At 60.2% G+C, this 27,393-nt stretch overlaps 2 protein-coding genes across 2 annotated transcripts in view; one reads left to right on the top strand and one right to left on the bottom strand.

Annotated features, from left to right (window-relative positions):
- Positions 1–115: 115 nt before the first annotated feature.
- On the top strand, positions 116–7,654 carry NAGPA (N-acetylglucosamine-1-phosphodiester alpha-N-acetylglucosaminidase). Its single transcript, XM_012743763.2, has 10 exons — positions 116–249; positions 349–804; positions 1,718–1,857; positions 2,766–2,874; positions 3,497–3,625; positions 4,311–4,516; positions 4,601–4,648; positions 5,283–5,384; positions 5,472–5,523; positions 6,843–7,654. Exons 1-10 carry the CDS (start codon positions 164–166, stop codon positions 7,051–7,053), a joined length of 1,539 nt encoding a protein of 512 aa, XP_012599217.1. The 5' UTR covers positions 116–163; the 3' UTR covers positions 7,054–7,654.
- A 4,295-nt stretch (positions 7,655–11,949) lies between these two features.
- SEC14L5 (SEC14 like lipid binding 5) overlaps positions 11,950–27,393 on the bottom strand; it is a 37,371-nt gene continuing 21,927 nt past the window's right edge. Inside the window, exons 7-16 of the mRNA XM_012743766.3 lie at positions 27,164–27,276; positions 26,538–26,727; positions 24,800–24,888; positions 24,620–24,690; positions 23,075–23,246; positions 20,985–21,119; positions 19,672–19,806; positions 19,029–19,235; positions 17,278–17,456; positions 11,950–15,152 (exon numbers count right to left, since the gene is read on the bottom strand). Of these exons, the coding sequence (XP_012599220.2) occupies positions 15,041–15,152; positions 17,278–17,456; positions 19,029–19,235; positions 19,672–19,806; positions 20,985–21,119; positions 23,075–23,246; positions 24,620–24,690; positions 24,800–24,888; positions 26,538–26,727; positions 27,164–27,276 (1,403 nt within the window). The 3' untranslated portion in view covers positions 11,950–15,040. The remainder of the gene's footprint in view (positions 15,153–17,277; positions 17,457–19,028; positions 19,236–19,671; positions 19,807–20,984; positions 21,120–23,074; positions 23,247–24,619; positions 24,691–24,799; positions 24,889–26,537; positions 26,728–27,163; positions 27,277–27,393) is intronic.

Genomic DNA, 27,393 nt, shown 5'->3' with positions numbered 1-27,393 from the left:
CCTGTAGGTTTGAATGACATCAAGATCCGCCCAAACGCAGCACACCTGTGGGGAGAGCGCGTGACACCCGCGGGGAGCGCCGGCGATTCCGAGCGGAAAGCCGGCGCCGGCCGGTCTTGAATCATGTGGGACGCGCCCACGTGACCGCAGGCCCGAGCACAACATGGCGGCCTCCACGGGTCGCGGGCGCCTCTTCCTGCTCGCGCTGCTCGGCTTCCTCCGGGAGGCGTCCGGCAGCCTCGGCGCGGGGTGAGTGCAGCTCCGGGGCGAGCCTTGCTCGGGGAGGGCCCCCTGCCCTCGGCGCTCGGGGACTCAGCCCTCCGAGCTCACGGCGCCCCGTCCCCACAGGCCCTCCAGAGACGACGACTTGCTGCTGCCGTACCCCCGCGCACGTGCGCGCGTGCCCCGGGACTGCACGCGGGTGCACGCGGGCAGCCGCGAGCACGAGAGCTGGCCCCCGCCCCCCGGGACCCCCGGCGCCGGCGGCCCGGCCGTGCACACCTTCGTCTCGCACTTCGGGGACCGCGCGGTGGCCGGCCACCTGACGCGGGTCGGTGCGCCTCTGCGCGCCTTCTCGGTGCTGGAACCCGGCGGGCCCGGCGGCTGCGCGGTGAAGCGCAGAGCCACGGTGGAGGAGACGGCGCGGGCGGCCGGCTGCAGCGCCGCCCAGAACGGCGGCTTCTTCCGCATGAGCACGGGCGAGTGCCTGGGGAACGTGGTGAGCGACGGGCGGCTGGTGAGCAGCTCCGGGGGGCTGCAGAACGCGCAGTTCGGGATCCGCCGCGACGGGACCCTGGTCACTGGGTGAGGAGGCGGGGAGCCCCGTGGCTGTCAAGGGCAGAGGGGTTGAGATCTGGTGTTCAGATCACTTCACCAAGCTAAGCCTCCGTGTCATTATCTGCAGAATGGGCATAGTAATACCTTCCTTGCAGAGTGTATTCATCATCTTGTATCCTTTAGCGCTTGCTTTGTGTCCTGGGAGGATAGCAGTGAACACACACAGCCTTTGCCTTAACGGACTCCCGCCCCCTTTCTAGGAAAAATAAATAAAAGCCAGGTAGATAATTAGATGAACTCAGTTTGCATATGTGCAGCAAAGCAATGAACAGGGTAAACAGACTGTAAATACAATGTTGACTTTAGGGAGGGTGATCAGGAACAGGCCCTTCTGAGAAGGTGACCTTTGAGTTGAGACTTGTCAGCCAAGATCAGAACTGGGGAAAGAGCCTTCCTTCCAGCCAGAAGGAACAGCAAGTGAAAAAGCTCGGAGGTGCAGGGGGGCTTGATGTGTGTGAGCAGGGTGTCAGAGGACAACAAGACTGATGATTTGGGTTATTTTAAGTTATTTGACTATTTAGAAGCTTGCCCTAATCCTGCCTGAGTATTAGGTTGAGGAGACTAGAGTAGAAGCAAGGAGGCCAATTAAGGGGCTGTTACAGGCATTAGGGTGTTGTTAGGCTGGGGCGCCGGCCTGGAGGTGAGGGCCACAGATGGATGTGAGATCTGTTAGGAATGGTTGTAGGCTGTTTACAAAGCTGTCTGGTGGGTATTGTCAGAGCGCTGTCTGGCGAGATTCCAGGAGCTGCAGAGCCCCATAGCCATACTCAGGTCCAGGAGGAGAATCGAGCAGTGGGCTGAGGGGTTGAGGGGACAGGGAGCCCCACTGCCCATAGCCGCTCCTGCTGGTGAGTGAGCCTCGCACCTTCCCTGGGCCCAGGTACCTGTCCGAGGAGGAGGTGCTGGACACTGAGAATCCATTTGTGCAGCTGCTGAGTGGGGTCGTGTGGCTGATCCGCAATGGAAGCGTCTACATCAACGAGAGCCAGGCCACCGAGTGCGATGAGACGCAGGAGACAGGTGTGGGGCCGGGGAGGCCAGTGGCAAGAGCCCTCATGAGAACCAGAAACAGTGTGTCGGGGGTTGCTAGTCTTAAGTCTTTGGACAAGTATTCATTGAGCAGCTACTTTGTACCCAGCATGATTCCGGGTATACTGGGGATTAAGACAGTCTTACATGGAATAAGAAAATAGCTATATGACATGCTGAGAAGAATTGGTAAGCACTAAGAAAGAAAAAGAAGTTGGGGGAAAGGGGCCAGATGGGGGCAGGAGCGGTGGGCGTGGGAATAGAGAAGTGCCTCTAGGGTGTCCCTGCACCAGCATCACCCAGGAGCTTGTTATGAATGCCCCGCCTGCCTCAGACCCATGGAATCTGAACCCCGGGAGGCAAGGCCCAGGAGCCCTCTGTGTGATGCTGACGGATGCTCCGAGTTGAGGGCCACTGGGATGCTGAATACTGAGGCAAGGAAGGGACGCCGAGGCCCTGATGTGGCACTGGCTGTTTTCGAGCAGGCGATCGGGAGGCCTCATGGAGAAGGAGATCTTAGATCAAAGGACAAGCCGTGGAAAGTGCTAGGGAGGAGACAGCTCCCAGCCAGAGGGAACAGAAAGTGCAAAGGCCCTACGGCAGAAAGTGGCTGCAGAGGCTGGGTGGGGGGGGGAGTGGGGTGAGACAGGAGGAGCAGCTGGGAGCTCATGCTGGGCCTTTGGATCTTGTTCTGAGAATACTGGAAGCCCCTGGAGGCTTCTCACCTGGAGGCTGACGTCATGGTCACTAGGTCTACGTGTAAGCAGCGTCCTGGCTGGGGCCGGCACAGGGGCAGGCAGGGAGACGCAGTGGGACTGGGTGGAGACTGGCGTTTGCCATGTGGGAGGAGGAGCCAGGAGGCCTCGAGACCGTGGTCAGCCAGGCCGCCTCCCCTGCAGGTTCCTTTAGCAAGTTTGTGAACGTGATATCGGCCAGGACGGCCGTGGGCCATGACCGGAAGGGGCAGCTGGTGCTTTTCCACGCGGACGGCCAGACGGAACAGCGCGGGTGAGTCCTGGGAGTCGGGCGACAGTGCGTGTTAGTTGGCTGTCACTGCAAAACCAGTTCGCACAAACTTAGCAGCTTCAAACCAGTTTGTTAGATCACAGTTCTGTAGGCTACAGTTCCAGGCGCACTCGATTGGGAGTGCTCCATGTTCAGGGCATCCCAGGGACGAGATCCAGACGTTAGGCGGGGCTCTTATCTGGAGTGTCTTGGGAAGAGGCCTCTCCCGAGCTCGTTGAGCTGTTGGCAGAATCCGGTTCCCTCCTTGTGGGGCTCAGGTCTTCGTCTCCCTGCTGGCTGCCAGTGGGGTGTGTCGGATCCGCCTCACTTCCTTTTCTGCCACCAGCCAGAGAAGTCCCCACCTTTAAGGGCTCCTTGGTTCTGATGGGCCCACCTGGATGTTCCAGGCCACTTTCCCTCCCTTAAGGGCACGCGTGCTGCATGACGGCACAGTTGGGCGAGATCGTGCATATTCACGGGTGGTGGGGATTAGGACAGGGCACGTTTGGGGGCCACTTAGAAATTTGCCTGGCACAGTGGGCAGTTCACTGTCCGCTGTTGGAATCAAGACGAGGTAGACCGGAAACGGTGGCGGACGCTGAGCAGCGCCACCGCTGTGTCGCAGCATCAACCTGTGGGAGATGGCTGAGTTCCTGCTGAAACAGGACGTGGTCAACGCCATCAACCTGGATGGAGGCGGCTCTGCCACCTTCGTGCTCAACGGGACCTTGGCCAGTTACCCATCGGATCACTGGTAAGCGCATCAGAGCCCACCTCCTAAAGGGCCGCCGTCCAGGCCTGCCCCGCCTGTCCTGCTCAGCCAGTAATGAATGCCAACCATGTGCCAGGGCCTGGGGTTCGAGAGGGGGCAGGAAGGGCCGGGATCCCTTCCTGTCAGAATGCCAGGAGCGCCTGGGCACGGTGGCTCATGCCTGTAATCCCAGCACTCTGGGAGGCCGAGGTGGGCAGATTGCTCAAGGTCAGGAGTTCGAGACCAGCCTGAGCAAGACCTCGTCTCTACTATAAATAGAAAGAAATTAATTGGCCAACTAACATATAGAGAAAAAATTAGCCAGGCATGGTGGCGCATGCCTGTAGTCCCAGCTACTCGGGAGGCTGAGGCAGCAGGATTGCTTGAGCCCAGGAGTTTGAGGTTGCTGTGAGCCAGGCTGACCCCACGGCACTCACTCTAGCCTGGGCAACAGAGCAAGTCTCTGTCTCAAAGAAAAAAAAGAATGCCAGGAGCACCCACGCCTAGGAACGGGGTTGGTTGGTGAGGTAGACCTCCCCTAGGATAAGGCGGGTGGCAGAGGGCGCCATGTGCCCAAAGGCCGAGGAGTGGGAGGGATGGGGGCGGGGGAGCCCATAAAAGGCTGGAGAGGTAGGACGGGGGGAGGCAGTCACGAGGGCCGGCTCCTCACACCCTGCTTCCCCTGCAGCCAGGACAACATGTGGCGCTGTCCCCGCCGCGTGTCCACCGTGGTGTGTGTGCACGAGCCCCGCTGCCAGCCACCGGACTGCCACGGCCACGGGACCTGCGTGGAGGGGCGCTGCCAGTGCACGGGGCGCTTCTGGCGGGGCGCCGGCTGCGGCGAGCTGGACTGCGGCCCCTCCAACTGCAGCGGCCACGGGCTGTGCACGGAGAGTGAGTGGGGCTCGGGGAGGCGGCTCTGACCAGGCCCCTCACCCTGCCTGGGCCTCACCCGGCTGCTGCGTCTTGTCTTGGCAGGCGGCTGCCGCTGCGAAGCTGGATGGATGGGGACCAACTGCAGTGAAGGTGCGGGCGGCCAGGCCGCCCCCAGGGACAGGGAGAGGGTAGTCGTGGCAGTCCCCAGCACCTCCGCTGCCTTGATCCCCAAGTCTGGTTTGGAAGTTGCCTGTGTCCCTCCCTCACCTCATGTGAGAGCCGCCGCGTGTGACCTTCCTGAGGCTGCAGCACATTCCGCACACTGGGTGGCTAAAGCGACGGGATTCACTCTCAAGTTCTGAGGCTGTGTCAGAAATCATGCGGCAGCAGGGCCACGTTCTCAGAAAGGTCTAGAGGAGGACCCTGCCCTGCCTCGCCCAGCTCTTGGTGGCTCTGGTGATCCTTGGCTTGGGGCCGTGTCTCTCCATCTGTGCCTCTTGTCCCGTGGCCCCATCCCTGGGTGTGTCTGGTCTCCCTCTGCCATCTCCTGTAAGGACCCCCAGCATGGCACTGGGGCCTGCCTGAAATCCAGTGTGACCTCATCTTGAGATCCAAACTCAATTACATCTGCAAGGACCCTGTTTCCAAATAAGGTCGCATCAGGGGCTGGCCTGGGTGGAGCTGGGGGGTGCTTCTCCTCTAGCCCCACACTGCGGGCACCCAGGAGCCATGCTGTCCTGCCAGGAAAGGCTCTGACCTCTGTCATCTCGTCTCCCCTCTGCAGAGTGTCCCCTGGGCTGGCATGGGCCAGGCTGCCAGAAGCCTTGCGAGTGTGAGCACCAGTGTCCCTGCGACCCCCAGACTGGCAACTGCAGCGTCTCCCCAGGTAGAGGCCCCTCCCGGTACCTCTGGGGACAGGAGAGGGCAGACCCTTTTCCTCCAACCCCTTCAGCCTCTGTCTGGTGTCTTACAGTGAAGCAGTGTCTGCAGTCATTCGAGCAAGGGGAAGCGTCCTTGTTCACCAGGTATGTGCTTAACGGGAGCTGGGGGCAAACAAAGGTCAGAGGAACCCCTCCCCCTCCCCATGAGGCTTGGCCTCTGCCCAGGCACTGAGCAGGGACACCCAGGTGATGTGTCTCCAGTGTAAGCAGAGGGACAGTCACAGCCGATGCTGGCAGACACGGGACAGTCCAGCTGAATGACGAGAAGAGCCCCCGGCCAGTGCCCGGTGGGCACCGGGGGACGCCGAGGGCTGCTTGTCGCAGCCATGACATCTCGTGCTGTGCTTCCTGGGCTGCTGGGCACAGCGCAGACCTGAGCTGCTGTCCTCATTCTCAGGCACCCCGAGTGTTCGGGCCTTGTGTTGGTGCCTTTCTTCCCGCTTTCTGAGGTGTGGTAGGTCTCAAACTTAGTCCTCCCTAAGGCTTGTTGAAAGAGATCCCTGGGCCCATCCCCAGAGGTTCGGAATCTGCGTTTCCAGCGCCATCCTGGGCGAGGCTGATGCTGCTGGTCCGGGGATCCCACTTTGAGAACCTCTTCCTGATGGTTCTCTGCCCCGACAGCACAGTCCTGGGTGCCTGGGCCCGGCCCGGGCTCTAGTGGGCACTGGTGTGGGTGCAGGGGGAAAGCTCCAGGCATCGTCCCAGAGGGAGCCCCTAGAGCTTGCTCTCAGAAGAGCAAGGCCCAGGCCCCCCAGAGATCGGCCCAGGTGAGTCCGGGCTGAGACCCCGAAGGCTCAGGCCCATCCTGGGGAAAGCACTGTGAAGCACGCAGCTTAAAAACGCGCCGGGGCAGGAACAAAGCGGACATCCGGACCCGCGGCAGTGCCGGCTGGGGAAGGAGAGCTGGGGGGGCGGGGCCGGCGGGCCTGTCCCGGCAGCTGCTTTTGCGCTGGGGGCTTCTGCCCAAGATTCATACAGAAAAAAACAAAAACAGTCATCAAAACACCTGCCAGCTCCCTGTCTGGGATGAAGGGGGACACCCCCCCCTCTGTCATCAACACCCCCTGGAGCTCAGGTGAGGTCCCCAGCTGTGTTTTATTTGGCCAGTGTAATTTTTTGAAATTTAAAATGTATCAGCAACATCTGAGTATCAGTAAGGGTCACAGAGAAAGATGTCTGGCCTCTCTTGAGAAACCCGGAGAGGTGGCAGCACCGGCCTGCACCACGACTGTCCCCGCTGCTCTCTGCACACGTCTCCAGAGTGGCCCCGTCCCCACCCTACCCGTGTTGCTCTTCAGCCGAGGAAGCCCCCAGCTTGGTGCCCCTGCCGAGGGGGAGCCTCCCCGGCGCTCCCCCAGCCCCGAGTCACTGCGACCCCAGCTTGGGCCTCCGTCTGTCCTCAGGACCGCCTGGCTGGCGCTCACCCTGGCCCTGGTGTTCCTCTTGCTGGTGAGCACCGCCGCCAACGTGGCCTTGCTGCTGGGCTCCCGGGCGGAGAGGCTGCGGCACCTGGACGGGGACTACGTGTACCACCCGCTGCGCGAGATGAACGGGGAGCTCCTGGCCGCGGAGAAGGAGCAGCCGGGGGGCTCCTGCAACCCCTTCAAGGACTGACGCCTCAGGCTGCCCGGGACGCCCTGTCCCTAAGGCCCAGCTTCTGCAGGGGGGATTCCGAGGCCACGGTGGGGGCCGTCGGTGGGTGACCTCAGCCCCGGCGCTGCAGCTAAGCCTCCGGTGCAACCGTGCCTCAGCCCGCACCCGGCCCGCCACCCCAGCGGTGCTCCCTGGAGAGACTCTGCCTCCTTCCCTCCTGCCTGCGTCTGCCATTCAGGGGGCCTGGGCCCCCCCCCCAGGGCCTGCTCTGCTGCCAAAGAGCCCCCGGCCTCCTGGGGAAGGGGCCGCTAGCAAACCCAACTCAGTGACCGAATCATGACAAAGTAGCAGGTCCTGGCCAGCCCCCCTGTTTGGGGTGGGTTCAAGGGACGAGTCTCTGCCTTCCCAGCCATGCCCCGGGACCCTCTTTTGACAGACCTCATCACTGGATTTGCCAACGAGAATCGTATTTCCTGCTGTAGGAAGCTCTGTAGGAGAAGGGACGGGGGCGAAACCATGTTTACAGCCCTGATTTGTCATCCTGCTGCCGAGAAGTTTTTTTCTATCACTTGAATAACTTGATATAATAAAAGGAGCCACCAGGTGGTGTCCGGATTCCAAATCGTGCACTTCACGGGTGGGAATTATTAACCGGGGCCAGGTTATAAACAGCCCAGCTCCCAGGTGCGTTCATTTCACGCGGCGCTTCTCAGACCTGCGCGTGCACACGCGTCACTTGGAGACACTCGCGTGCGGCTTTGGGCCGGGGGCAGGGCCAGAGGTCTCCGTTCCTGACAAGCCCCCTGGCTGTGCCAACGCTTCGTGTCCCCAGACCCTACTTGGAAGGGCAGGGTTTACTTAGTCCTCATGGCATTTTTATAGAATGCCGTGGGTAACTTTAAACTTTGGGTAACTGTGGGTGACTTTAAATCAGTTACCCACATTTCAAAGTCAGGAGATTAACAGAATCTCCAGATTTCTGGTTTCTCTAAAGGAGAGAGAGCCGGCAGCCACAGCCGAGTAGTGACGGTCACTGCCAGCAAGCCTGTGAGTATCAGAGTCTGTCACTTGCCCGTGAAGGGTCTTCAGGAAGTGCCTGAAGAGCCCCCATTGCTTAGCGCCTTCCTGGGGAGGAGGGAAGGGAGAGGGGCTGCCACCACCAGCAGGTCCTCAGGCCTGTGTCCCCAACACGTGGTACAACTATTAGCTCTTGCTGCATACACACCACTCTGAAAAGTGGCTGGGGACAAGTAGTTACCGCTTCTCCTGAGAAACACTTCTCGCGATTCTCGGGTCAGCTGGTGCTCTGGGCGTGGGCCATTGGTTTCAGCTGGGCTGCCGCGGCGACGGCAATGCCCCTAATGACGTGTTGCGGCTGCACCTCGTGTCTCGGCCCCCAGGACTCGAGCTCAGGATTAAGGTCAAGACGGAGATGAGTCCCGAGAGGGAAGCATGTGAGGTTTCGGGTTGGGATTAGTGCGAACTCACTTCCAGCACGTTCTATCAGATAAAGCAAGTCACCAGCCCAGGCCCAGGGGGGAGGGAAACAGGCCCTGCCTCTCCAGCAGAGCTGCAAAGCCAGGCACCTGGGGATCACTTTGGGGTATTCCGGGGAGCAGTTCCCAAGCCCGGGTGCAGGTCCGAGTGTGCGCCCCGGGAATGCTCAACAATTGCAGGCTCTGGGCTCCGTCCCAGGCCCACTGAGTCAGAATCTCGGGGGGAGGGGAGGTCCTGGAATCTACAGACAGCACTCCCAGGGGGTCTGAGGCAGCAGCCCCAATGACGGCTGTCCTAAAATGACCCTTGGCCTAAAAGGCTTGGCCTCTGAGGGGACATCTGCGTCCCCTGCTGTGCTGGCAGCTGAGTCAGGAGTGACAGTGCTGTGCGCCAGCGTGGTGGGTTCCAGGCCTGGGGGCGGCACAGCCTCACGGAAGACGGCCCGCCACGGCGTGCTGGGGGCCCCGGTGAGTCACTTCAACACGCTGTGGCCCCGTGGAGTTTCACTGTAACTCGTCACTGCCAGCTGTCACCAGCCCCTTCTAGTCACTGCCCCGTCTTAAGCTGGGTCCCCAGGAGGAGCTGAGGCAAGGCTGTGGGAGCAAGTGGTCTGTGTGGGCGGCGACCGGGACGCGCTGGCAGGGACAGGGAAGGGCAGGCGCGTTAGTGAGCAGGTCGGTGCGGTGGGCACCTGGGCTCAGGGCTGCCGTGGAACAGGCTGGGTGGAACCACTCGAGGGCGGGGAAGCTGGGGTGTCTGCCGGCTGGCACCCTCTCATCAGCGGCAGGGGGCGGCTCCAGGGCTGGGCCCCGGCACGGCCGGGCTGCCCCACGCAGGCCCCAGTGTGCTCCTGCAGCCAGAGGTCGCCGTCGGAGGGCAGGTGGCGGTGTCCTGCATCCAGAAGCCTCCCATGGTGATGAGGGTGCCGGGGAGGCGCCAGGGCATCCGGAGCCCTGGCTGCAGGATCCAGCGCGTGTCCTTCGAGACCCTGCCTCTCCCCCACTCTCCGTCCAGGTGGTGTGGCTGGCACCCCTCCCCCAAGTTCCAGGTGGGCCTCAGAGGTGGGCACCTGTCCCAGGCCCGCCAGTCAGTGCCCACCCCGGAACTTCTGCTGGAATGGGAGGAAGAAACTCTTTGGATGGCACTGCCCAGCTGCCAGGCGGTGGGCCACACAGAGATGAAGATTAACCTGCACCAAGAGGTGCAGAGAGTGAGCCAAATGGGAAGGGCCAAACCTCGGGTGGGATTTGAGCCCCTGGATCCAGCTATACCTGAAGTTCACTCTTGGGCTTCCCAATGACATGGACCCATATAGTCCCATTTTTGTGCGAGGCGGTTTGTATTAGTTTTCTGGCAACCCAAAGAGTGTAACACTCATTAAGCACCGTTACGGGAGAGGCATGGTTTTGGACTCGGGCATTTAGATGTTGGACTGCAGAGCTCAGGTGGGACATGGAGCAGGAGGCAGAACCGTGTCTGAGATTCCAATATCTCCCTTTGGTATTGGTCGGGGGGGCGGTACTCTTGAGACCCAAATATAAAGCCATCGAGTTTCAGGAGAGCTGGTCAGGGATTCATGGGGACTGGTCATGGCAGTGCAAGGATCCCCTCCTCGACCTCCTAGTTGTGGCTGAAGACCTCTCTGCTGACAGACTGGGACCCCTGAGAGTTCTGTGTGCTGGGCGGTTGCCACAGCGACACACCTCTGCTGCGGGGTGCTCTGCCTAGGACCTCAGTATCAGGGAAACCTCCAGAAATCTGCTGACCCTGGCGCAGTGGGCGGGCTCTCAGGGCTCCCTGAAGCCCTGAAATGGAAAGGAAATTCGAGCATGTGTCCACAGCCTTCATCGGCTGTCCTTGTCTCAAGAAAATCATGGCCCCAGAAAGCTAAGTCAGAGGTTTTAAATGGTGCTTTCTGGGGACCCATACCCCTCCAGAATGCCATGGTGGGGTTGGGAGCTGGAGGGAGGGGAGTGGGAGGAGGGCTAGGGAGACATTTGTCGGCCACAGCCACCTCTGACGTCCCTGGGCGGTCCTGGCCCTGCCCCCGCTCCCACGGCAGCAGCTAATGCCCGAGACCCCCCTCCGCAGAGGTCCCAGAGGTCTGCGCCCCGGAGGAAGAGCCGGTCCCAGGGGCAGCCTCTGGGCCACGAGGGGGCCCTAGGCATGTTTTGCCCTCTCTGGGTCCAGGCGCCCAGAAGCCCCTGGGGAGTCACCGTGGCTAAGACAGACGTCAGCAGGGACCGGCAGCTCAGACCTGATCCCAGCTCCCGCCCACCCTCGGGAGCCGTCTTCCTGCCACGAGGCTGTTCTTTCTCACCCGCCGCACCCACGAGTCAGCTGGCTGTTCCTTCAAGAACCCGCCACCCACGTTCCAGAGCAATCCATGGAGAGTCACAGCAGGAGGTGCTGGATCGAGGCGGGGAGGGCTGTCTCCTCCCTTGAGGAGCTGTGCTGGGCAGGGCTGGGGAACAGGAGCTGGGGAGACAGGTGACCCTCAAGCCATCACACAAAGGAACCACACCTCCTCTGCTCTCCCAAGTGACAGCCCCTGGCCCCAGCTCCAAGACAGAAGAACCTTTTCAGAGTCCCACAACCTATGTGGCTGCCAGAACACCTGTTCCAAGCCCCAGGAGAGCTCACAGGAAGGACAGGTGGCACCCTGGGCCACTCACATTCCTTCTGATGTCAGCACTGTGGCTGTCCTGGGATGTGGTGCTCCAGGACACCAGGTCTGGCTCTTTGGTAAAGCCCCATGGGGCATCCACCTGGGTAACCAGCAGGTGGAATCTCAGCAGTGCTGAGTGGGCCCCAAGAGGCCTGCGTTTTAATACCACTGATACGCTATGCATCTCTTTATATACTGTGTGCATGTGCAGTGGGTTGAATGCCATCCCCCAAAGTGCATGTCCACCCAGAACTTTAGAATATGACCTTATTTGTATAAGGTCTTTGCAGATATAATGAGTTAAGGATGTCAAGATGATATTATACTGGATTTAGGATGGGCCCTAAATCCAATGGCTGGTGTCCTTTTAAAAGGAGACACACGGGGAGGAAGGCAGTGATGGGGACAGAGACCGGAGTGGTGGGACCACAAGCCAAGGAACGCCTGGCACCACCAGGACTGGGAGAGGCAAATAGGACCCTCCCCTAGAGCCTTCCACAGGAGCGTGGCCCTGCCAGCACCTTGATTCTGGGCTTCCAGCGTCTGGAACGGTGTGGATAAAGAATCAGTTGCTGTTGTTCTCAGCTACCGAGTTTGTGGTACAGCAACTCGAGGGAACTCATACAGTACCTCTGCACTTTGCACATAAAAAGTGTTATCCTCTCTCCCGCCCCCCAAGAACCAATTTGCAACCCCTTGGGTGATACCAGCCCTGCTGAGATGCTCCAAAGTCTTATAAACAACCGCTGGAACGTTCTTGAACAAGCCCAGGCAAAACCTCCAGGGTTTTAGGAAGCTGACAACAGAAGTATATCCAAGTCTGAAATGTTTACTGCTTCTGGTGGAAGCAAATGACCAGGGGCGAACAAAAGACGTCATGTTTCACGGCCCGAAACAGACCGGTGAAAAGAACGATGCTACTCACATTGAACAAGAAATGTTATGGGTGGGGGCGGAATTCCAGAGAGTGCAGAGTAGAGGGAAAAACACCCTCAAACTCTTCAGCCTCTAGGGAAAGGTCTCTAACTGCTGAGGGAAATACCACACAGATCTTTCAGATAGTGCATCTGCCCAGAAAACAGGTTTTTTTAAAAGGGAAAGTCGGACTGCACGCCTAGGGGAAACAGTATCTCCACGTCTCCTCTTCTCTGGATGCACGTGACACTCCGAGCCCCGCTGCCTCGTGAAAAACAGCGACAGGCGTCCTCAGGAAGGAGCCTGGAGTCTTTGGATAAGAAGCATTAAATAATCAGAATTGTCGCAGGCAGTCAGTGAACGCGTTCTGGGTGCGCCGTGCTGAGAACTTCTCAGCCGCTCTCTCTTCTCATCCCACTGCAGCCCAGGGAGGTAGGCACTGCTGTCCCCACTTTTAAAGAGGAGGAAACTGAGGCACAGAGAGGTTAAGTCACCTGCTTGAGGTTACCCAGCTAGTGGGAGGCAGGCTGGGGTTTGAGCCCTGGTCTAAATGCAAGACCCAGGCTCCCAAACTCCGACAGTCACGTGGAGAGTGGGTGGTTTCTGTCCCAGCCACAATGGATCAATGAACAAGATGGAGCGTCCAGCCTTTGGCGTGGGGGAAATTTAAAAGCCAAAAGCTTGGCAGCCCCTTCCTTGGATTATTTTGAACTGCAGCTTCCCAAAGGCAATACGAATGGCCCATTGACGATGCTTCAGTGGGGGTCCCAGAGAACTCCACTCGGGAGGGGTCTGTAGCAGACACCACTGTGGGCTCTCGCTGGTTCTGTGGACTGGCTCCTCTTGTCCACTGGGGGCCTGGGCCTCCCCAGTCCCACTGTCGCTTGTGGAGGAAATGCCAGTCGTGGGCTCCTTGCCAATATGGTCCACAGCAGTGAGCATGTGACTCAAGATGGGCCAATCAGAGCCTTCCATGAGATTTGAGATGGGAAAGTGTCTCTGTCTTAGAGTTCGTGACCCTGTGGTTATAGGCTTGGGGCCGCTGACAGCCACCTTTCCCAGCAAGTGGAAGAAAGAATGAGGTCAGTATGCAGAGATGTGGGGTCAAGAGGCCTGGGTGCAGTTGAGAGGCCTGAGGACATTGGGCTCCTGGGTCCAGCCATACCTGGAGCAAGACCCACCCTCAGCCACCCCAAATACAGGACCCAGGGAGTTCCCTTTGCTGCTAAGCCAGTTTGAGCTGGGTTTCTCCTGGGGGAGAAAGCACTCAGGAGGGGAACCAAGAGGGTGTGAGGGTCCTCACCCCTGCTGTGGTCGTACACCCACTCCTTGGCCCAGTGACTCTGCCAGAGATGACCCCAACTCTAAGCAAAGCTAAGAGACAAGAGGCGCCTCTCGGGCCCTAGAAAGGAGCCCAGGCTGCAGACGGAGCTAGGTCAGTGAGGTCCCTCACAGGCAGATCGTGAGGGTGTGTGGTATGGGCTGGGCACTAGTCCATAAGGGTGTGGCCCCATATCAGGACACAGAGGTGTTGCCTTCATGCAGCAATAGTGGCCCCATTTTGCCAACACTCCCAAATGCCTAACGGAAGCCAGAAATTCTCATTTCTATGAGAAATGCCCCAATTTTTAAACCACTCTAAAGCCAAAAACCCAACACTAAAGGCAGTTCATATCAGACTTCAGGCTGCCATTTGGTGACCTCTGACCTGCTGCCTTTGGGTGGCCCAGGAAAGGAAAGGAGAAATGTCCTCAGGCCCCTAGAAACCTAGGACTCCCCCGTGTAGCAGCTGGGGAAAGCCGTGGCAGTATGACAGCTGGCTCCAGAGTCAGACCCGCCGAGGGCAGAGACAACAGCTCCAGCCCACAGGGGAGCCCTGATGTCACGCCGAGACGCTGGATCCAGCCTTACCAGGAACTCCTGGACTGGCCAGTTACCTGCGCCCACGTATGGGCATGAATGGTCATCCTTTGTGCCTAAGCACCTGGGAGGTAGGTTTCTGTGGCTTAAACAGGAAAAACTCGTAACTAAACAGCTCCCCGGGAGAGACAGGGACCTCACAGAGGGGCATACAGACAGCCTGAGCCGCCCGGTCTGTGCCTGAAACTTAGCAGAAGCCCACCGGCTCCGAGTCGGGGTGTCAGGGTTAGGGCTCCCCCCGAGTGCTGGGATATGGATTTCAGTCCCCACAGAGAGCAGGGCCTGTAAGTCACATAACCGCCCTCCAAGCACATCTTGGGACAGGGGACATTGTTATGCCATCGAATGCCAGGCCGAAACGCTGTCACTGGTGCCTGCCCGGCATCCTTTCCCGCTTCTTCTTAGGGGGACCCCAATATTCTTGGAGGCACCTCCTTGCCCCTTTCAGGCCACCTGGTTGGCTCCAGAGAGGGGCATGTGATCCAGACTGGCCAATCACTGTACTGCCCCCATTCCAGGTCACAGTGATTGGTCCAGGTTGGACACATGACCAACAAGGCTGGCCAATCACCGTTCTCCGTTCTCCTCAGCAACTGTGATTGGTTCAGGAATTGACCGGGGCCCCCAGCAGCCTAAGCCTCGGTTCTGGGGTGAGGACTGGAACTTTGGGGAGAAGGAAGCTCCCTGATGCAGCCGAGTGGGGGCGGGGGGCGGGGGCGGGGGCGGGGCGAGAACCAGTGACGGGTCCGGGATCCAGGGGGACCTGAGAGTGGTCGGAGCGCTTGGCCTTGGCCTTTCTCGACGCGAAGCCGGAGGAGCTGGTTCTGCCCTCGCGACCCCGGGAGCCCCGGGCTGGCTCCCCGCCGTCCGCCCCGGACACCCCGACGTTGGCAGCGTCCCGGCCCGGGGCTCCGGCCCTCGTGGTCCCAGGCCTCGCGGCAAGCTGGCTTCTCCTCTGGACACTTCCGGACGCGCGGGCTGAGCGGCTGCCCCGGAGCGCCGGCCCGGCTATCTGGAGACCAGGGAGCTGCTGTGGGACTGGCCGGAGGAGGAGGCCGAGGTGGCGGCGCTGAGCTGGGAGAAGCCGCTGGTGCAGGATTCCAGGCTGGACCTGGAGCCCCTGGGGAGGAAGGGCACGGCGCAGGTTACCTTTGGGCCGACACACGCAGTGCAAAAGCTGTTGGTGCCGCAAATGAGGCCCCAGGGCTCCTTCCACAAGGCTGTCAACCGCCCCAGGGCCCCCGGCCAAGGGCCCGGGGAAAAGCAAGTGACGCAATGAGGAGAAATGAAGCGCCACCCATTCCCTGCACCCGGTCTCCCCACACAGAGCCCCAAACCAGCCATAGCCTGCCACAAACCACTCGGGCTGCCCTGACTTGGGGCCCTAGCATGGCCCAGAGGTCCCCACAGGCTGGGGAGTCCCTGGCCCCATGTCCTGAGTCACTTCCCCTCACTCTCTGCTCTCAAACCACACAGGCCCCCTTCCGGCTCCTCCAGCCGCTTTTGCATGTGCTGAGCTGGCTCCAAGCTTCAGAGTAGTGTTGCCCACGATAATTTTGTGACAACAGACATGTCCTATATCTGCACTGTCCAAGGCGGTGGCCACTGGCCCCGTGGGGCTCTCTAGCACTGGAAATGTGGCCAGTGCCACTGAGTAACTGAATGGTTCATTCTGTTTCCTTCTACTTGCTAAGTTAAATTGCTGCAGGTGGCCAGTGCTAGCAAAGTGGACGGTGCAGCGTTAGGGCCCTGCTACTCGAAGTGTGGTCCTGGGCCCAGCAGCACCCAGAGCTTGTGAGAGATGCGGAATCTTGCCCAGCACAGTGGCATGAGCCTGTAGCCGCAGCTATTCAGGAGGCTCAGGTGGGAGGATCGCTTGGGCCAAGGAGTTTGTGGCAAGCCTGGGCAACATAGCAAGACCCCATCTTAAAAAAAAGAGAGAGAGAGAGATGCAGAAATCCCACCCTCCCCAGAGCTGCAGAATCAATGCGCCCCCTGGTGACTTGGGTGTACACCCCTTAGATCTCAACTCCACTGTGGCTCTCCAGGTTCCCCCACCCCCCTTCTCCTACCTAGGCCAGGCTCCTGTCCTGTGCTCTGGGTTAGGTCCCCTAGCACCTCCCGGCTGGGTGACCTTGGGCATGGCATCATTGCTGCCCACACTTATACTCAGGTGTGAGCCTCTGGCCCCCTGCTCCGTGACGGCACACCCTGTCTGTGTGGTCCCCTCAGGACCCAGCCCAGCTCCTGTCCCCTGAGGGTGACCAAGAGCCCTTGAACAGATTTTCTCATGCAGCCATGGAAGGACAGGGCAGCAATGTCCCCATGCTGACCAGCCCAGGCGTGCAATGTCCAGCCCACCCCTCTGGCCTCCGAGGCCCTCCCGGAGGACCGGTGGCCAAAACACGCCGCTTCACAAAAAGTGAAAACTGGTGAACCACCAGTCCCCAACAAGCTCTGGGGTCCCTCTATGGATGGACTCTGGCCCAGTATTCCTCACACTGGGCTGGGATCCCTGGAGCTCTACCTGGGACTCAGGGTCCAGACTGGGCACGCTCCTGGAGCCTCAATTTACCCCAGGTAAAGAATTCAAAACATTAATTTTACATGGGAACTAACACAGGTGTGGCACAAAGCAGGATGCAAAATCACATTCATTTTTAAAAGGTAAAATGCAAGGCTTTGAAGAAGTTGCCTGCTCCTCCTCCAATCTCCCACCCCGGCATTTCTGCCATCCCTGCTGTGTGCGCCCAGGTGGCAGGGGGCCCCCAGCCATTTCATCCTCATGAAAGGCCATGGGGCAGGGGCTCTGGTGGCTCCCATTTAAGGTATGGGGTGCCCGAGGCTCAGAGAAGTGAGGCGACTTGCACAGCTCTCAGCCACTGCACTCCCGTCTCTCTGAAAGCAACAACTTGGGGAGAGTCATCCGTGAGACACCATCCTAGAATATTCTAGAATAATTCTTGACCCTGTGGAATTCTAGGAGTGAGGGGAGGTCTCCGCCCCCACCCCAACTGCTGTGACGTGGTGGGCTGCTGCCTGGGGTTTCATTCCGAGAGTCTGTGACAGTGAGTCGGCCGCCCTTTCTCATGCTGAGGTGCTCTGGAGAGTTCCAGCGATGCTGTGCAGGGAGGGGACGTCTGCGTGCTCAGCGTGCCCCTGAATCCGAGGCCCCAGCCCAAAGGAAGGGGTACTGCATGGGGTGGGGGGCAGCCTGGCCTGCAGAGGGGTCCCAGGTCTCCTACCTGAAGTCCTCAGATGCGAGCACCTCGAAGTAGTACAGCAGCTTGCACTTGGGGCCAGGGCTGTGCAGGGCCGTCAGGACATCATCCACCCCCGGGAGGCTGCAGGCCACGCTGCTGGGGGGGCTGTGCATCTGCCACTGGAGCAGGTAGACCCCAGGCCACCGGGTCACGTGGGAGCCCTGAAACACAGCAGCCACACCTTGAGGCCCTGGTCCCCCTGGGGACTGAGCCTGCATGGGCTCCCCGTCACCAGGCCTGGAGAATGGGGCCCTCCTCCCTCTGTCCTTTTGCCGATCCACCAGCAAACCGTCTCTGAGGGCCTCCCGAGGCCATCCTTGCTGTCCCCTCCCGCCACACCCCGCTGCAGCCCTGGGACCAGAGCCTCTCTCTTAACCTGGGGGAAGGCGAGGCCTGGGTGGGGATGCGGCTGCAGGCCGGCACAGGTGAGAAACACCTGGATTTTGTGGGGCTTTTGTTCTGGGATTTGGAGAGGTATCGGGCGGGGAGCTCACAGGTGTTAGAGTTTGTTGTGGGCAGTGGAGAGCAGGAAAGGGAGGTGTTGGTTGTTTCAAGTGCAACTCTGAGAAGAGTTGAGATGTTCAGTGAGAACCAGGGGTGGCTGGCAAGTGACGTGCAAGATAGCCATCTGCTCTGTCCCCCTTGGAACCTGCCGTGGGAGCTGCGGTGGTCACCAGGGCTTGTGCAGGTGGCTCTGTGTGTGTCCTGTGTGTATCTGGGGGCCAGGGGGTGATGCCCACCTGCAACCCTGGGGCCAGCTGGGGGCTGGCATTCCAGTTCTACATCCAACTTCTGTTCCAGACCTACAGAGCCTGCATCAGACATCTGCCCACTGACCCCAGGACATTGGCACCTTCCCTCCCATGCAACTGGCTGCCTACCGCTTCCCAGCACTTGCCCTGCCCCCACATCATCCCCCACCTTCTCCCTGCTGCCTCTACTTTCTTTTTTTTTTTTTTTTTTTTTTTTGGAGACAGAGTCTCGCTTTGTTGCCCAGGCTAGAGTGAGTGCCGAGGCGTCAGCCTAGCTCACAGCAACCTCAAACTCCTGGGCTCAAGCAATCCTCCTGCCTCAGCCTCCCGAGTAGCTGGGACTACAGGTATGCGCCATCATGCCTGGCTAATTTTTTCTATATATATGAGTTGGCCAATTAATTTCTTTCTATTTATAGTAGAGACGGGGTCTCGCTCTTGCTCAGGCTGGTTTCGAACTCCTGACCTCGAGCAATCCACCCACCTCGGCCTCCCAAAGTGTTAGGATTACAGGTGTGAGCCACCGTGCCCGGCCTCCACTTTGTTCTTTCTGTTCCTTCACCTGGAACCTCATCGCCCCTCCCCACTTCAGGACCCGGCCACTCCTCACGGTCTTCCATGTTGAAGCCCCTTCAAGTCATACAGAGAACTTGGACTTCCAATTCCAACACCCTTGTCCTTCTCTCTGCATGAGCATGAGGAAATGTGGTGGGCTGACTAGTGTCCCCCCAAAGTTCATAACTAACCAGAACCTCAGAGTATGACCCTAGTTGGAAAGAGAGCCTTTGCAGTTAAGGATCTAGAGGGCTGGAGTCCTTACAAGAGAAAGGGCAGGGAGGTTGGAGACACGGAAGAGACAGTGCCGGCCTTTAAGGACAGGAGCAGAGACTGCAGTGCTGGGTCTACAGGCCGAGGAAGGCCCAGCCACTGTGTGCCCTCAGCACCTCTTGATGAGTGAACCCGTGATCCTGAGACGCGAACCTGGATGCTCTCCCCCTCCCGGCAGAGGAGGGGCGCCTCCACGCGGCTGTAGTCCCTGCCGAGCACCCAGCCTCTGTCGACCAGCTGCTCCCGGGGGCCCGGCCTGGGCACGCGCCTGGTGTGGTACAGGCTGAACACCACGTCCCCCCGCAGGATGTCGAAGTCCCAGGTGATGACCGACTCCCCTTCCAGAATCTCCACCGCGACCTGCTCGGACACAGGTGAGACAGGTGTGGTCTGAGGGTCCCAGCTGAGAGGGGTGCGCTGGCTCAGGGACAACGGTAGCAGGGGCTGCTGTGGGCGCCCATGGGGGGTCTCCTCTGCTGGGCCACGTGCTCATTCCCCGCCACAGGGACGGGGGGGGGGCTGCTAAGGCCCCCAGCTGCCCCCTTGTCCGAGAGCTGCCCTGGGCAAATGGACCCGCCTCTCTCTGAACCGCCTGGGCCGTCCCCCCTGGGGCGACCCACAGCCAGGACTGACAGCCCAGGGGGCGTTCCAGAACTCCCTGCTGGGATTCCTTCCCACGCCCACTGCCTCCCCACCCGAGACAAATCGCGATAATCATCGCCTTAGGCCTCATTTCCCGGGAACCTGACCTAAGGCGACACCCCAGCCCACGGCCTGCCCAGGCCAGGCCCAGCACCTCGTGGGGGGCCCCGCGGAGCACGCTGGCCGAGTGGTAGGTCTCACTCCACTGCCGCTGCTGGTCTGCCTGCTCCTGCTCCTCCTCCGTCAGGTAGCACGACTTGGGGACCAGCCCTCCTTCGGGGACGTTGCACTGTGGGTCAGACACAGAGGGTGGCAGGTCGGTGCCTGGCTGGCCTGGCTGGGCTGGCCCACAGAAGGGGGCTCTATGAGCCCCAAAACAACTTGCACAGCCACCCCTTGCTGAGCTGCGTGGGGGGCTTTTGTGACGCCATTTAGGCCCCAGAGCCACCAACCCAGCAGGGACAATTATTTCACAGAGATAGGAAACAGAGGCTCAGAGAAGTCAGGCCACTTGCCTACGATCACACAGCAGCAAGTGGCTGGGCCAGGGCACAAAGTCAGCCCCCTAGGCTCATGTCCCTTACCCCGATGCAGGGCTGACGTCTGGGCCAGGGGACCCTCACACTGCACCCGAGCAGTGCACCTCCCTGTCGGTAGTGGGGAGGGAGCAGTCTCTCAACTGTCCTGATCTGCAGGTTTCCCCAAGTCAAGGTGCCCGGATGGCCCGGCCTTGGGAGACCCTCTGCCGTCACCAAACAATGATCTCTGCCCTCATGTCACCTGCTGAAACACTAGGATCAACAAGTGAGGTCACTGCCAGCGTCCGTCAGTAAGTCACCCTCAGATCGGCAGGCCCATGCACTAAAAATAAATCCTGTGTGTGACGTATTACAACCAGTGGAGGGAACGGGCAAGTCCAGCTAAATTCCTAGGAAAAGACGTTTTTATCCAGAAATGATGCAAGCTCGCTGGTATTTTTGTTACGATAGCTCTGCCCACTGAGGGCCACGTGAGATGACCAAGTTGTGACCTAGGCTCCGCGCTGCCTTTCATTTCACCCCCGGGGCAGGTGGTTAAAGGGGTCTGGATGCTGCCTCCCTTGAAGCGGTGGCCTGACCATCCCAGCTGTGTGGCTGTGGGCCGGTCCCTTTGGGTCTGCCAGCTGCAGGGCCCAGGGCCACCTGGACATGGGTGTCACCTGCATCAGAGGGCACAAAGTGAGCAGGCAAACCCTCACCCCTGCTCAGCAACACCTTTGCTGGAGGTACAGCATGGATGAGCCTTTGACCGGCCTGGTCTTTGGGCTTCCAGAAACTTCTGTCTCACTCACTAGGTTTGAAAGAACCAAGGTAAGGCCCAACCTCAGAGAGGTGTCACCTCTCTTTGAGGCAGCTTCTAAAGCAAGCCCTGTCCGCACTGGGCAGCGCCCCGCCCAGCAGCCCGGCTCCCCGCCCCCGGCCGCCTCACCACGCTCTCCCCGCCGAGGAAGTCGGGGATCACGTCCTTATCCAGGTAGTCCACGAGGCCTCCGGGGCCCTGGTAGTTGCTGCCGCTGTAGATGAGGAACTTCTGCCGCGTGTTCTCGTGGATGAAGGGGCTGATCTGAAACGCAGGAGGGGAGGCAGGGTGGGGCGGGTTCTGCACGGAGAGGTAACTCTTATGACCTGGGCTTAGTCACTTAATCACGGACAGGGACACAGATATGACATGGACTTAATCACCCTAAAGCGCACCGGTCAGTGGCTCGCGATGCGTCCACTACGCTGTGCAGCCACCACCTCCGCCTGGTTCCGAGACACGTGCTTCGCCCCAAAGGGAAGCCCCACACCCACTCGCAGTCACCCCTTTCCCCTCCCCCACCCCGGCAGCCGCTGAGCTGCTGGAAGTGAACCCTGCTTCCAGCTGGGCCCCGGCGGGCTGACTCAGCCCCACCCCGCCCAGTGAGCATCTTCCTAGGAAATCTCCAAGCAGCACATGAACTTGGTTTGCACAGAGATCAGGACAACTCGGGATAAAACGCTTCGCAAGCAGCTCCTGCTCCCCAGCCCCGCCCTACAGAGCCTGGAAGCACCTACAGAGGCCAGAGAACTTTCTGCCCGATAAGCACATCCGCGCCCTCCCCTGCTCACAATCCTCCGTGGCTCCCTACTGCCCCAGGACAAGGGCCCGTCTCCACCACCGGCTGCACTCCTGGCCTTCCCCGGCACTGCGGTCCCCTTTGCTCCTGTCTGCTCGGGCCACCCTGGACTCCCCCAAAGCATCAAGCGGGGTCCCGTCTCCAGGCCTGTGGCCAGGCTGTGCGGTCTGCCTGCCACAGCTTCCTCCTGCTCTTCCTGGGAAGACTCCCACTCCTTCCTCAGGTCTCAGCCTCAGGTCACCTCCTCAGGGGGCCCGCCTCCGTTCCCCAATCGAAATACGCCCCTGCACCGGCCCCCGCCCGACTCGGTCTCTCTGAGAGTCCTGACACCCTCTTGTCCTTGTCACAGAAACTCCCGGTGCTTCTACTTGGGGGTTCATCCTCCTCCCCTACCCTGTGACATGGGGGGTTGGGGACCCAGTGGCTGGCTTGTTCACTCTAAACCCCAGGGCCTGCACAGGAGCCTGGCACATAGTAGGTGCTTAGCAAAACACGGACTGGCTGATTTAGCTTGACCGCCCGGCTCCTTCCCCAACGCCTTCCCCGACCCCAGGCAACGCGCTCACAGCGGATTCGGGATGTGCAGGCCTGGAGGGGCCCGCTCCGCACTGCCCTGCAGCAAGGCCTCGGGGCACAGGCCTCCAACTGCACGTGACAAACTGTCAGCGGGCTGTAAAGTCGATTTTGTGCAGCAAGACTGGCCTATTTTGAACAGAACAGAACCGAAGACAACAGGCAAGACGGTGTCGTCCGTATTAAAGGAGCCGGCACTTTGCGGACCTCTTGTTCAGCAGCGCCTGTGTGCCGGGCTGCATACAACATGCGTGTCACACCGTGGGGCGTGGGCAGAAGGTTGTAAAAGCCCCACGGGACGGGGCCCAAACGCTCCTTGGAACTGGCTCAGGGGAGTCCCAGGGACACGGCCGGATTCCGAGTGTGACTCCCACGCCCGAGAAGGGGAACACGGAAGACACGCGCTGTGGTCGCCCTGCAGTGGGACAGCACTCAGCCACGAGAAGGAACGAGGCCACACAGGCTGCAACCGAGGGCCTCGAGGACCCCCGTTCTCAGTGACAAGAGCCAGACAGAAGAAGCCACACGTCGTACGACCCCACTCTGGCGAAATGTCCACAACAGGGAGACGCACAGACCCGGAAGGAGACTGGTGGCTGCCAGGGGCTGGGGGACGGGGAGGGACTGCCCACGGGCTCGGGGGTTCTTTTGGGGGTGATGGGAATGTTCTGGAATTGGACAGTGGTGGCCACCGCAGAACTGTGGATGTGCCCAAAAGCACAGAGCTCTATGCTTTGAGAGATGTTTACGGCAGAGGAGTCGCGTCTCAATGAAGTGTTGAAAGGAACACAGGACCAGGGAGAACCAGGCGGCTCTGGGAGGGGGCGGGGCTCGCGCCGGCTCTTACCAGCGTCCAGAGCACGGGGAAGACGCGGGGCGCGCGCACGATGAGCAGCCGGCCCAGGGTCTCGGGGTAGTTGTCCTGGACCACCTCGAGCATGCGCAGCAGCGCCTTCACGCCGGGCCGCCACAGGTGCCGCATGTTCAGCCCCTCCAGGTCCAGCAGGCAGGTCCAGGAGCTGCGGCAGAGACGGTCCCCGCTCCACCTGGCGCTGCCACCTCCCAGGGCCCCCGGCACCCTCCCCGGGGACGGGACGGGAGGCTCGGTGAGCCTCGGCTGGGAGCAGACGGGGCCACGGGACGCTCCCGTGGATCAGAGGTTCCGGGCGTGGACTCCAAGGCCCAGCACCTGAACTTGAGTCTCCCCTGCCGCCCCGAGAGCTGCGTGGCAGGGCCACCAACCTGGCCTTCCGCCTCGTGGCAGTGGCGAGGTCAGTGACAGGCCCCGTCTCAGGCAGCTGCTGTTGGGGTTAGGCGAGATGGTGTGTGGAGAGGGCCCCGCAAGCTCGGCGCACAGCCGGCTCCCAGTCAAAGCTGGTTATCGCTGTTAACTGTTGAAACGGTGCTGACCACTAAAGAGAGCACGGCAACTAAGAGCATCTACCCCACAGCCCGATGGCCCAGGTTCGAATCCCAGCCCTGCCACTTGCTGTGTGGCCTTGGCCAAGTTCTTCTCTGTGCCTCCACTGCACTACTACTAATTGATTGGGAAAATGACCGCGTCACTGCAGTGGCTGGTCCCCGGGAGCCTCCGCGTCCCAGATTTGTTCCCTCAAACCTGCACACACCTCTGCAAGGAGTCCCTGTGTGACACCCCCTCATCTGAACCATCTGGGGTGCATTCTTCTTCCAGCCAGGACCTTGATTGATCGATCCCACCCCCACCCCACCCCAACATGTTTCCTTGGGAAATCTCCAGACGGCAAAGGAACTTAAATTTCACCAAGATCAGGACATTCTGGGATAAAACGCTGAAGCATCAGGTCCTGACCGTCCCTGTGTCTCTGGGCTGCTGGGAGGATGAAATGGATCAAGGAGCTTAGAAGAACCTTGCAGCGCACACAGTAAGTGCTATAATGCGTGCTTGCCTTCTTTTTAGTAGTTACTGTTTTTGATCACGAAAAAGCCACTTTACAGACGAAGGAAGCTGTAGCTCAGAGGGGTTCACTGCCTTCGGGGTGATGCCCTGCGAAACTCAGGTCGGGGACAGACACTGGGGGGAGCGAGAAGTGGACAGTGGTTAAAGAACGTGATCCCGCGAGGCCGGTCTGCCCCCGGGATGAGTCAGGGCAGAACTCGGGCGGGAGAGCTGGTCTCAGAGAGCAAAGTCGAGGAGGCTGCTGAGGGCAGGGGTGGGGATGAAGTCCTCAGGCCTGAGCCCGACTCGGGACCTGATTCCGATCCTGCTGCGCCCTGTGCCCCGCCGAGTCTGTCTCCCTGCCCACAAAGCATCACAGGCGGCGACTGCCGGCGAGGACCTAATCAGAGCGCCCGGCACGGAGCACATGCGGGGTGCCCGTCGGCCGTCTGTCATCTAGGGGGGGGTTCTTGCCTGATGGGACGGCCAAACTGCTTTGTGTTCCCCGCACACCTCTTCTGCCCTTCCTCGTTGACGGACAGAACCTGGGAGGGAGACACGGAGCTGCCCAAGGTCCGCCTCGCTGCTCGGCCGGCAGGTGGCCCTCCCCAGGCGCAGCCCGGCCAGGGGTGCGGGCGGCGGCCCCCGACTCACGTGCCGCAGCAGCGCCTCCTCCCCCACGGCCTTCATCAAGCCCTTGGTGTCCATCTGGCCCAGGCGCAGGATGTAGAGGGGGCGGCCGTCTTCTCGGATGGGGCCAAAGAGAAGAGACTGTTATTTAGGGGGGCAGCCGGTGGGGGGACAGGTCAGAGCTAGGGGTGACAGCTTCGCCCCCCAGGCTGTAGCTCAGTAGGGCCCGGCCAGTCCCTGCCGCCGCCCGCCGTCACTCCCGCCCGATGGGGCGCGGCGAGCACAGGTGTTTTCTCCCTAAGTCGCACCCCGCCTTCTCGCACTCAGGCGCACTCGGCGACATTTCAGTGCTATTCTTGGGGCCGTTTTAAACAGTGGAAGCACCCCAAAAAAGGCACAAAGATGTTAAAATGTGGCGCTAAACAGGCCAAGAAAAGGACACCCGTTTGCAGTATGAGAGTTGAAACAAGGAGGCAGAGAGTCTCCGTGCCCAACCCCAGCAGAGAACGTGCACCTCAGGTGACTCGACTTCTTTGCTACTCTGCACATGGCTGGGAAACATCGCCAGAGCCCGTGAATATTGACTCGGGGTGACAAGTAAATTTTAGCAAGCAGGAGGTGGCAAATACAGAATCCATAAGCAACGAGGATCAACCATGTATGAAAAGGACCCACGCCAGCGGAACCTCCAGCGTAGCACTTACCCTAACCAATACATGGGAATTTTTACATAAATGACATTTTAAAAAAATTTGCATTGGCTTCAGTGGTAGTTTAATTTAAAAATCCGGAAGAGATATGTGGAGTGGGTGGAATAGTGCCCCCCAAAAACTCATGGCCACTGGAACTTTAAAATGGGACCCCACTTGGAAACAGCCTGAGCAGATGTAGTTAGTTGAGGATCTCAAGATGAAATCACACTGAGGTTGAGGTTGAGCCCTAAATCCAACGACCCGGGGTCCTTATGAGAAGAGGAGAGGGCACAGAGACATCCAGAGAGAAACACATGACAACAGCCCAAGGCACCCCAGGCTACTGGAAAGTGGGGAACGATTCTCCCCCCAGAGCCTTCGGAGCGAAGCTGACAGCTTGATTTCAGACTTCTGGCCTCCAGGACTACGACAGAATAAATTTCTGTTGTTCTAAGCCACCAAGGTTGTGGCAACTTGTTATGGCAGCTCCAGGAAACACAAAGTACGCGCAGCCCCGCGTACGTGGTTTTTTTTTTTTGAGACAGAGTCTCACTTTGTTGCCCGGACTAGAGTGAGTGCCGTGGCGTCAGCCCAGCTCACAGCAACCTCAATCTCCTGGGCTCAAGCGATCCTCCTGCCTCAGCCTCCCGAGTAGCTGGGACTACAGGAGTGCACCACCATGCCCAGCTAATTTTTTCTATATATATTAGTTGGCCAACCAATTTCTTTCTATTTTTAGTAGAGACGGGGTCTCGCTCTTGCTCAGGCTGGTCTCAAACTCCTGACCTCGAGCAATCCGCCCGCCTCGGCCTCCCAGAGTAATGGGATTACGGGCGTGAGCCACCACGCCCAGCCCTGCGAATTTGACTGCAGTGACCTACTGGTGGGGGCCAACCCACCCGCCCGGCGAACGGACGCGTGTCTCTTCCCCAAGCCCAGAAGCCTGTTCTGGTTCTGCCTCCTCCCAGGTGCCCGGGGAGTCGAAAGGACCGGCAGCAAGGCGCTAGCGTGAAGTGGCCCGCCCGAAGCGTGCTGTGTCTGTGCGTGGCGGAGGGCCGGGCGGCACGCACCTGCGTCCTGGTAGTGCCAGCCCCCGGCGTAGAACTCCTGCAGGAGCGCGGGGGGCCGCCAGGTCTGAAGGAGGAGGTCCACCTGCTGCTGCTTCCGCCAGCTCAGGGACTGGCACAGCATCTCCCGGGCCTTGTCCACGTGGAAGTCGCGGGCCCGCAGGAAGCGCAGGATGTGCTCGTCTTTGGGGATCTGAGGGACGGAGAAGGAAAAGGCCCGCACAGGGGTGTTCCCCAACTCTGCGGACAAACCACAGACGGCGAGCCTCCTGCGCCTCGCCTGCTCTGCAGAGTGTTTCGCTGGGGACAGGGCCACATTCTCCCTCAACCACGAGGCAGAGAGAGAGCCACGGGGTGGACAGTAGAGAGTGTCTGTGCATCGTGGCCGCCTAACCTCCCTCCCTCCTTGTGCCGGGAACGGCGCCTCTCTTCCCGGGGACAGCTGCTCCTCCCTGTGCCCGTCTTGCACGGCCAGCCCCACGAACAGCTGCCCTTTCTTGAGCGCACGCTCGGGCTGGAGGACACAAACTCATTTCCTATCTCACCTTTCCTCCTCCCTGTCCCCCATGCCCCCCACCATACCTGCCACCAACCGGATGTGATCCAGGGGGCCCCACCCCTGCACCCACCTTGCCTCTGTGGGTCTCCTGCAGCCAGCGCCGGAGCTGGACCAGGCAGCTCTCCTGCATGGGCGTGAGGCGGCCCAGGCACCTCTCTATGTAGTCCGCGTCCAGCTTGTCCCCTTGGAGAGGAGCAGGGGTGGCACCAGGACCAGAGGGGACACCGCACACCTCCTAACCGTGCGGCCTGCCCTTTCTGGAGCCCCCACACACACTCACTGGCCGCCCCTGCTCTGAAA

This window comes from Microcebus murinus, chromosome 19 (assembly GCF_040939455.1).
Source record: "Microcebus murinus isolate Inina chromosome 19, M.murinus_Inina_mat1.0, whole genome shotgun sequence".
Classification (NCBI taxonomy): domain Eukaryota; kingdom Metazoa; phylum Chordata; class Mammalia; order Primates; family Cheirogaleidae; genus Microcebus; species Microcebus murinus.
This window is presented reverse-complemented; position numbering and strand designations above follow the sequence as displayed.

Bases quoted from the DNA above. Each gene is read 5' to 3' on its own strand.
- NAGPA (XM_012743763.2), top strand. From the start codon at position 164: ATGGCGGCCTCCACGGGTCGCGGGCGCCTCTTCCTGCTCGCGCTGCTC. The intron at 805-1,717 runs GTGAGGAGGCGG...CCCTGGGCCCAG, and splicing joins GACGGGACCCTGGTCACTGG to GTACCTGTCCGAGGAGGAGG. The intron at 5,385-5,471 runs GTAGAGGCCCCT...GGTGTCTTACAG, and splicing joins CAACTGCAGCGTCTCCCCAG to TGAAGCAGTGTCTGCAGTCA.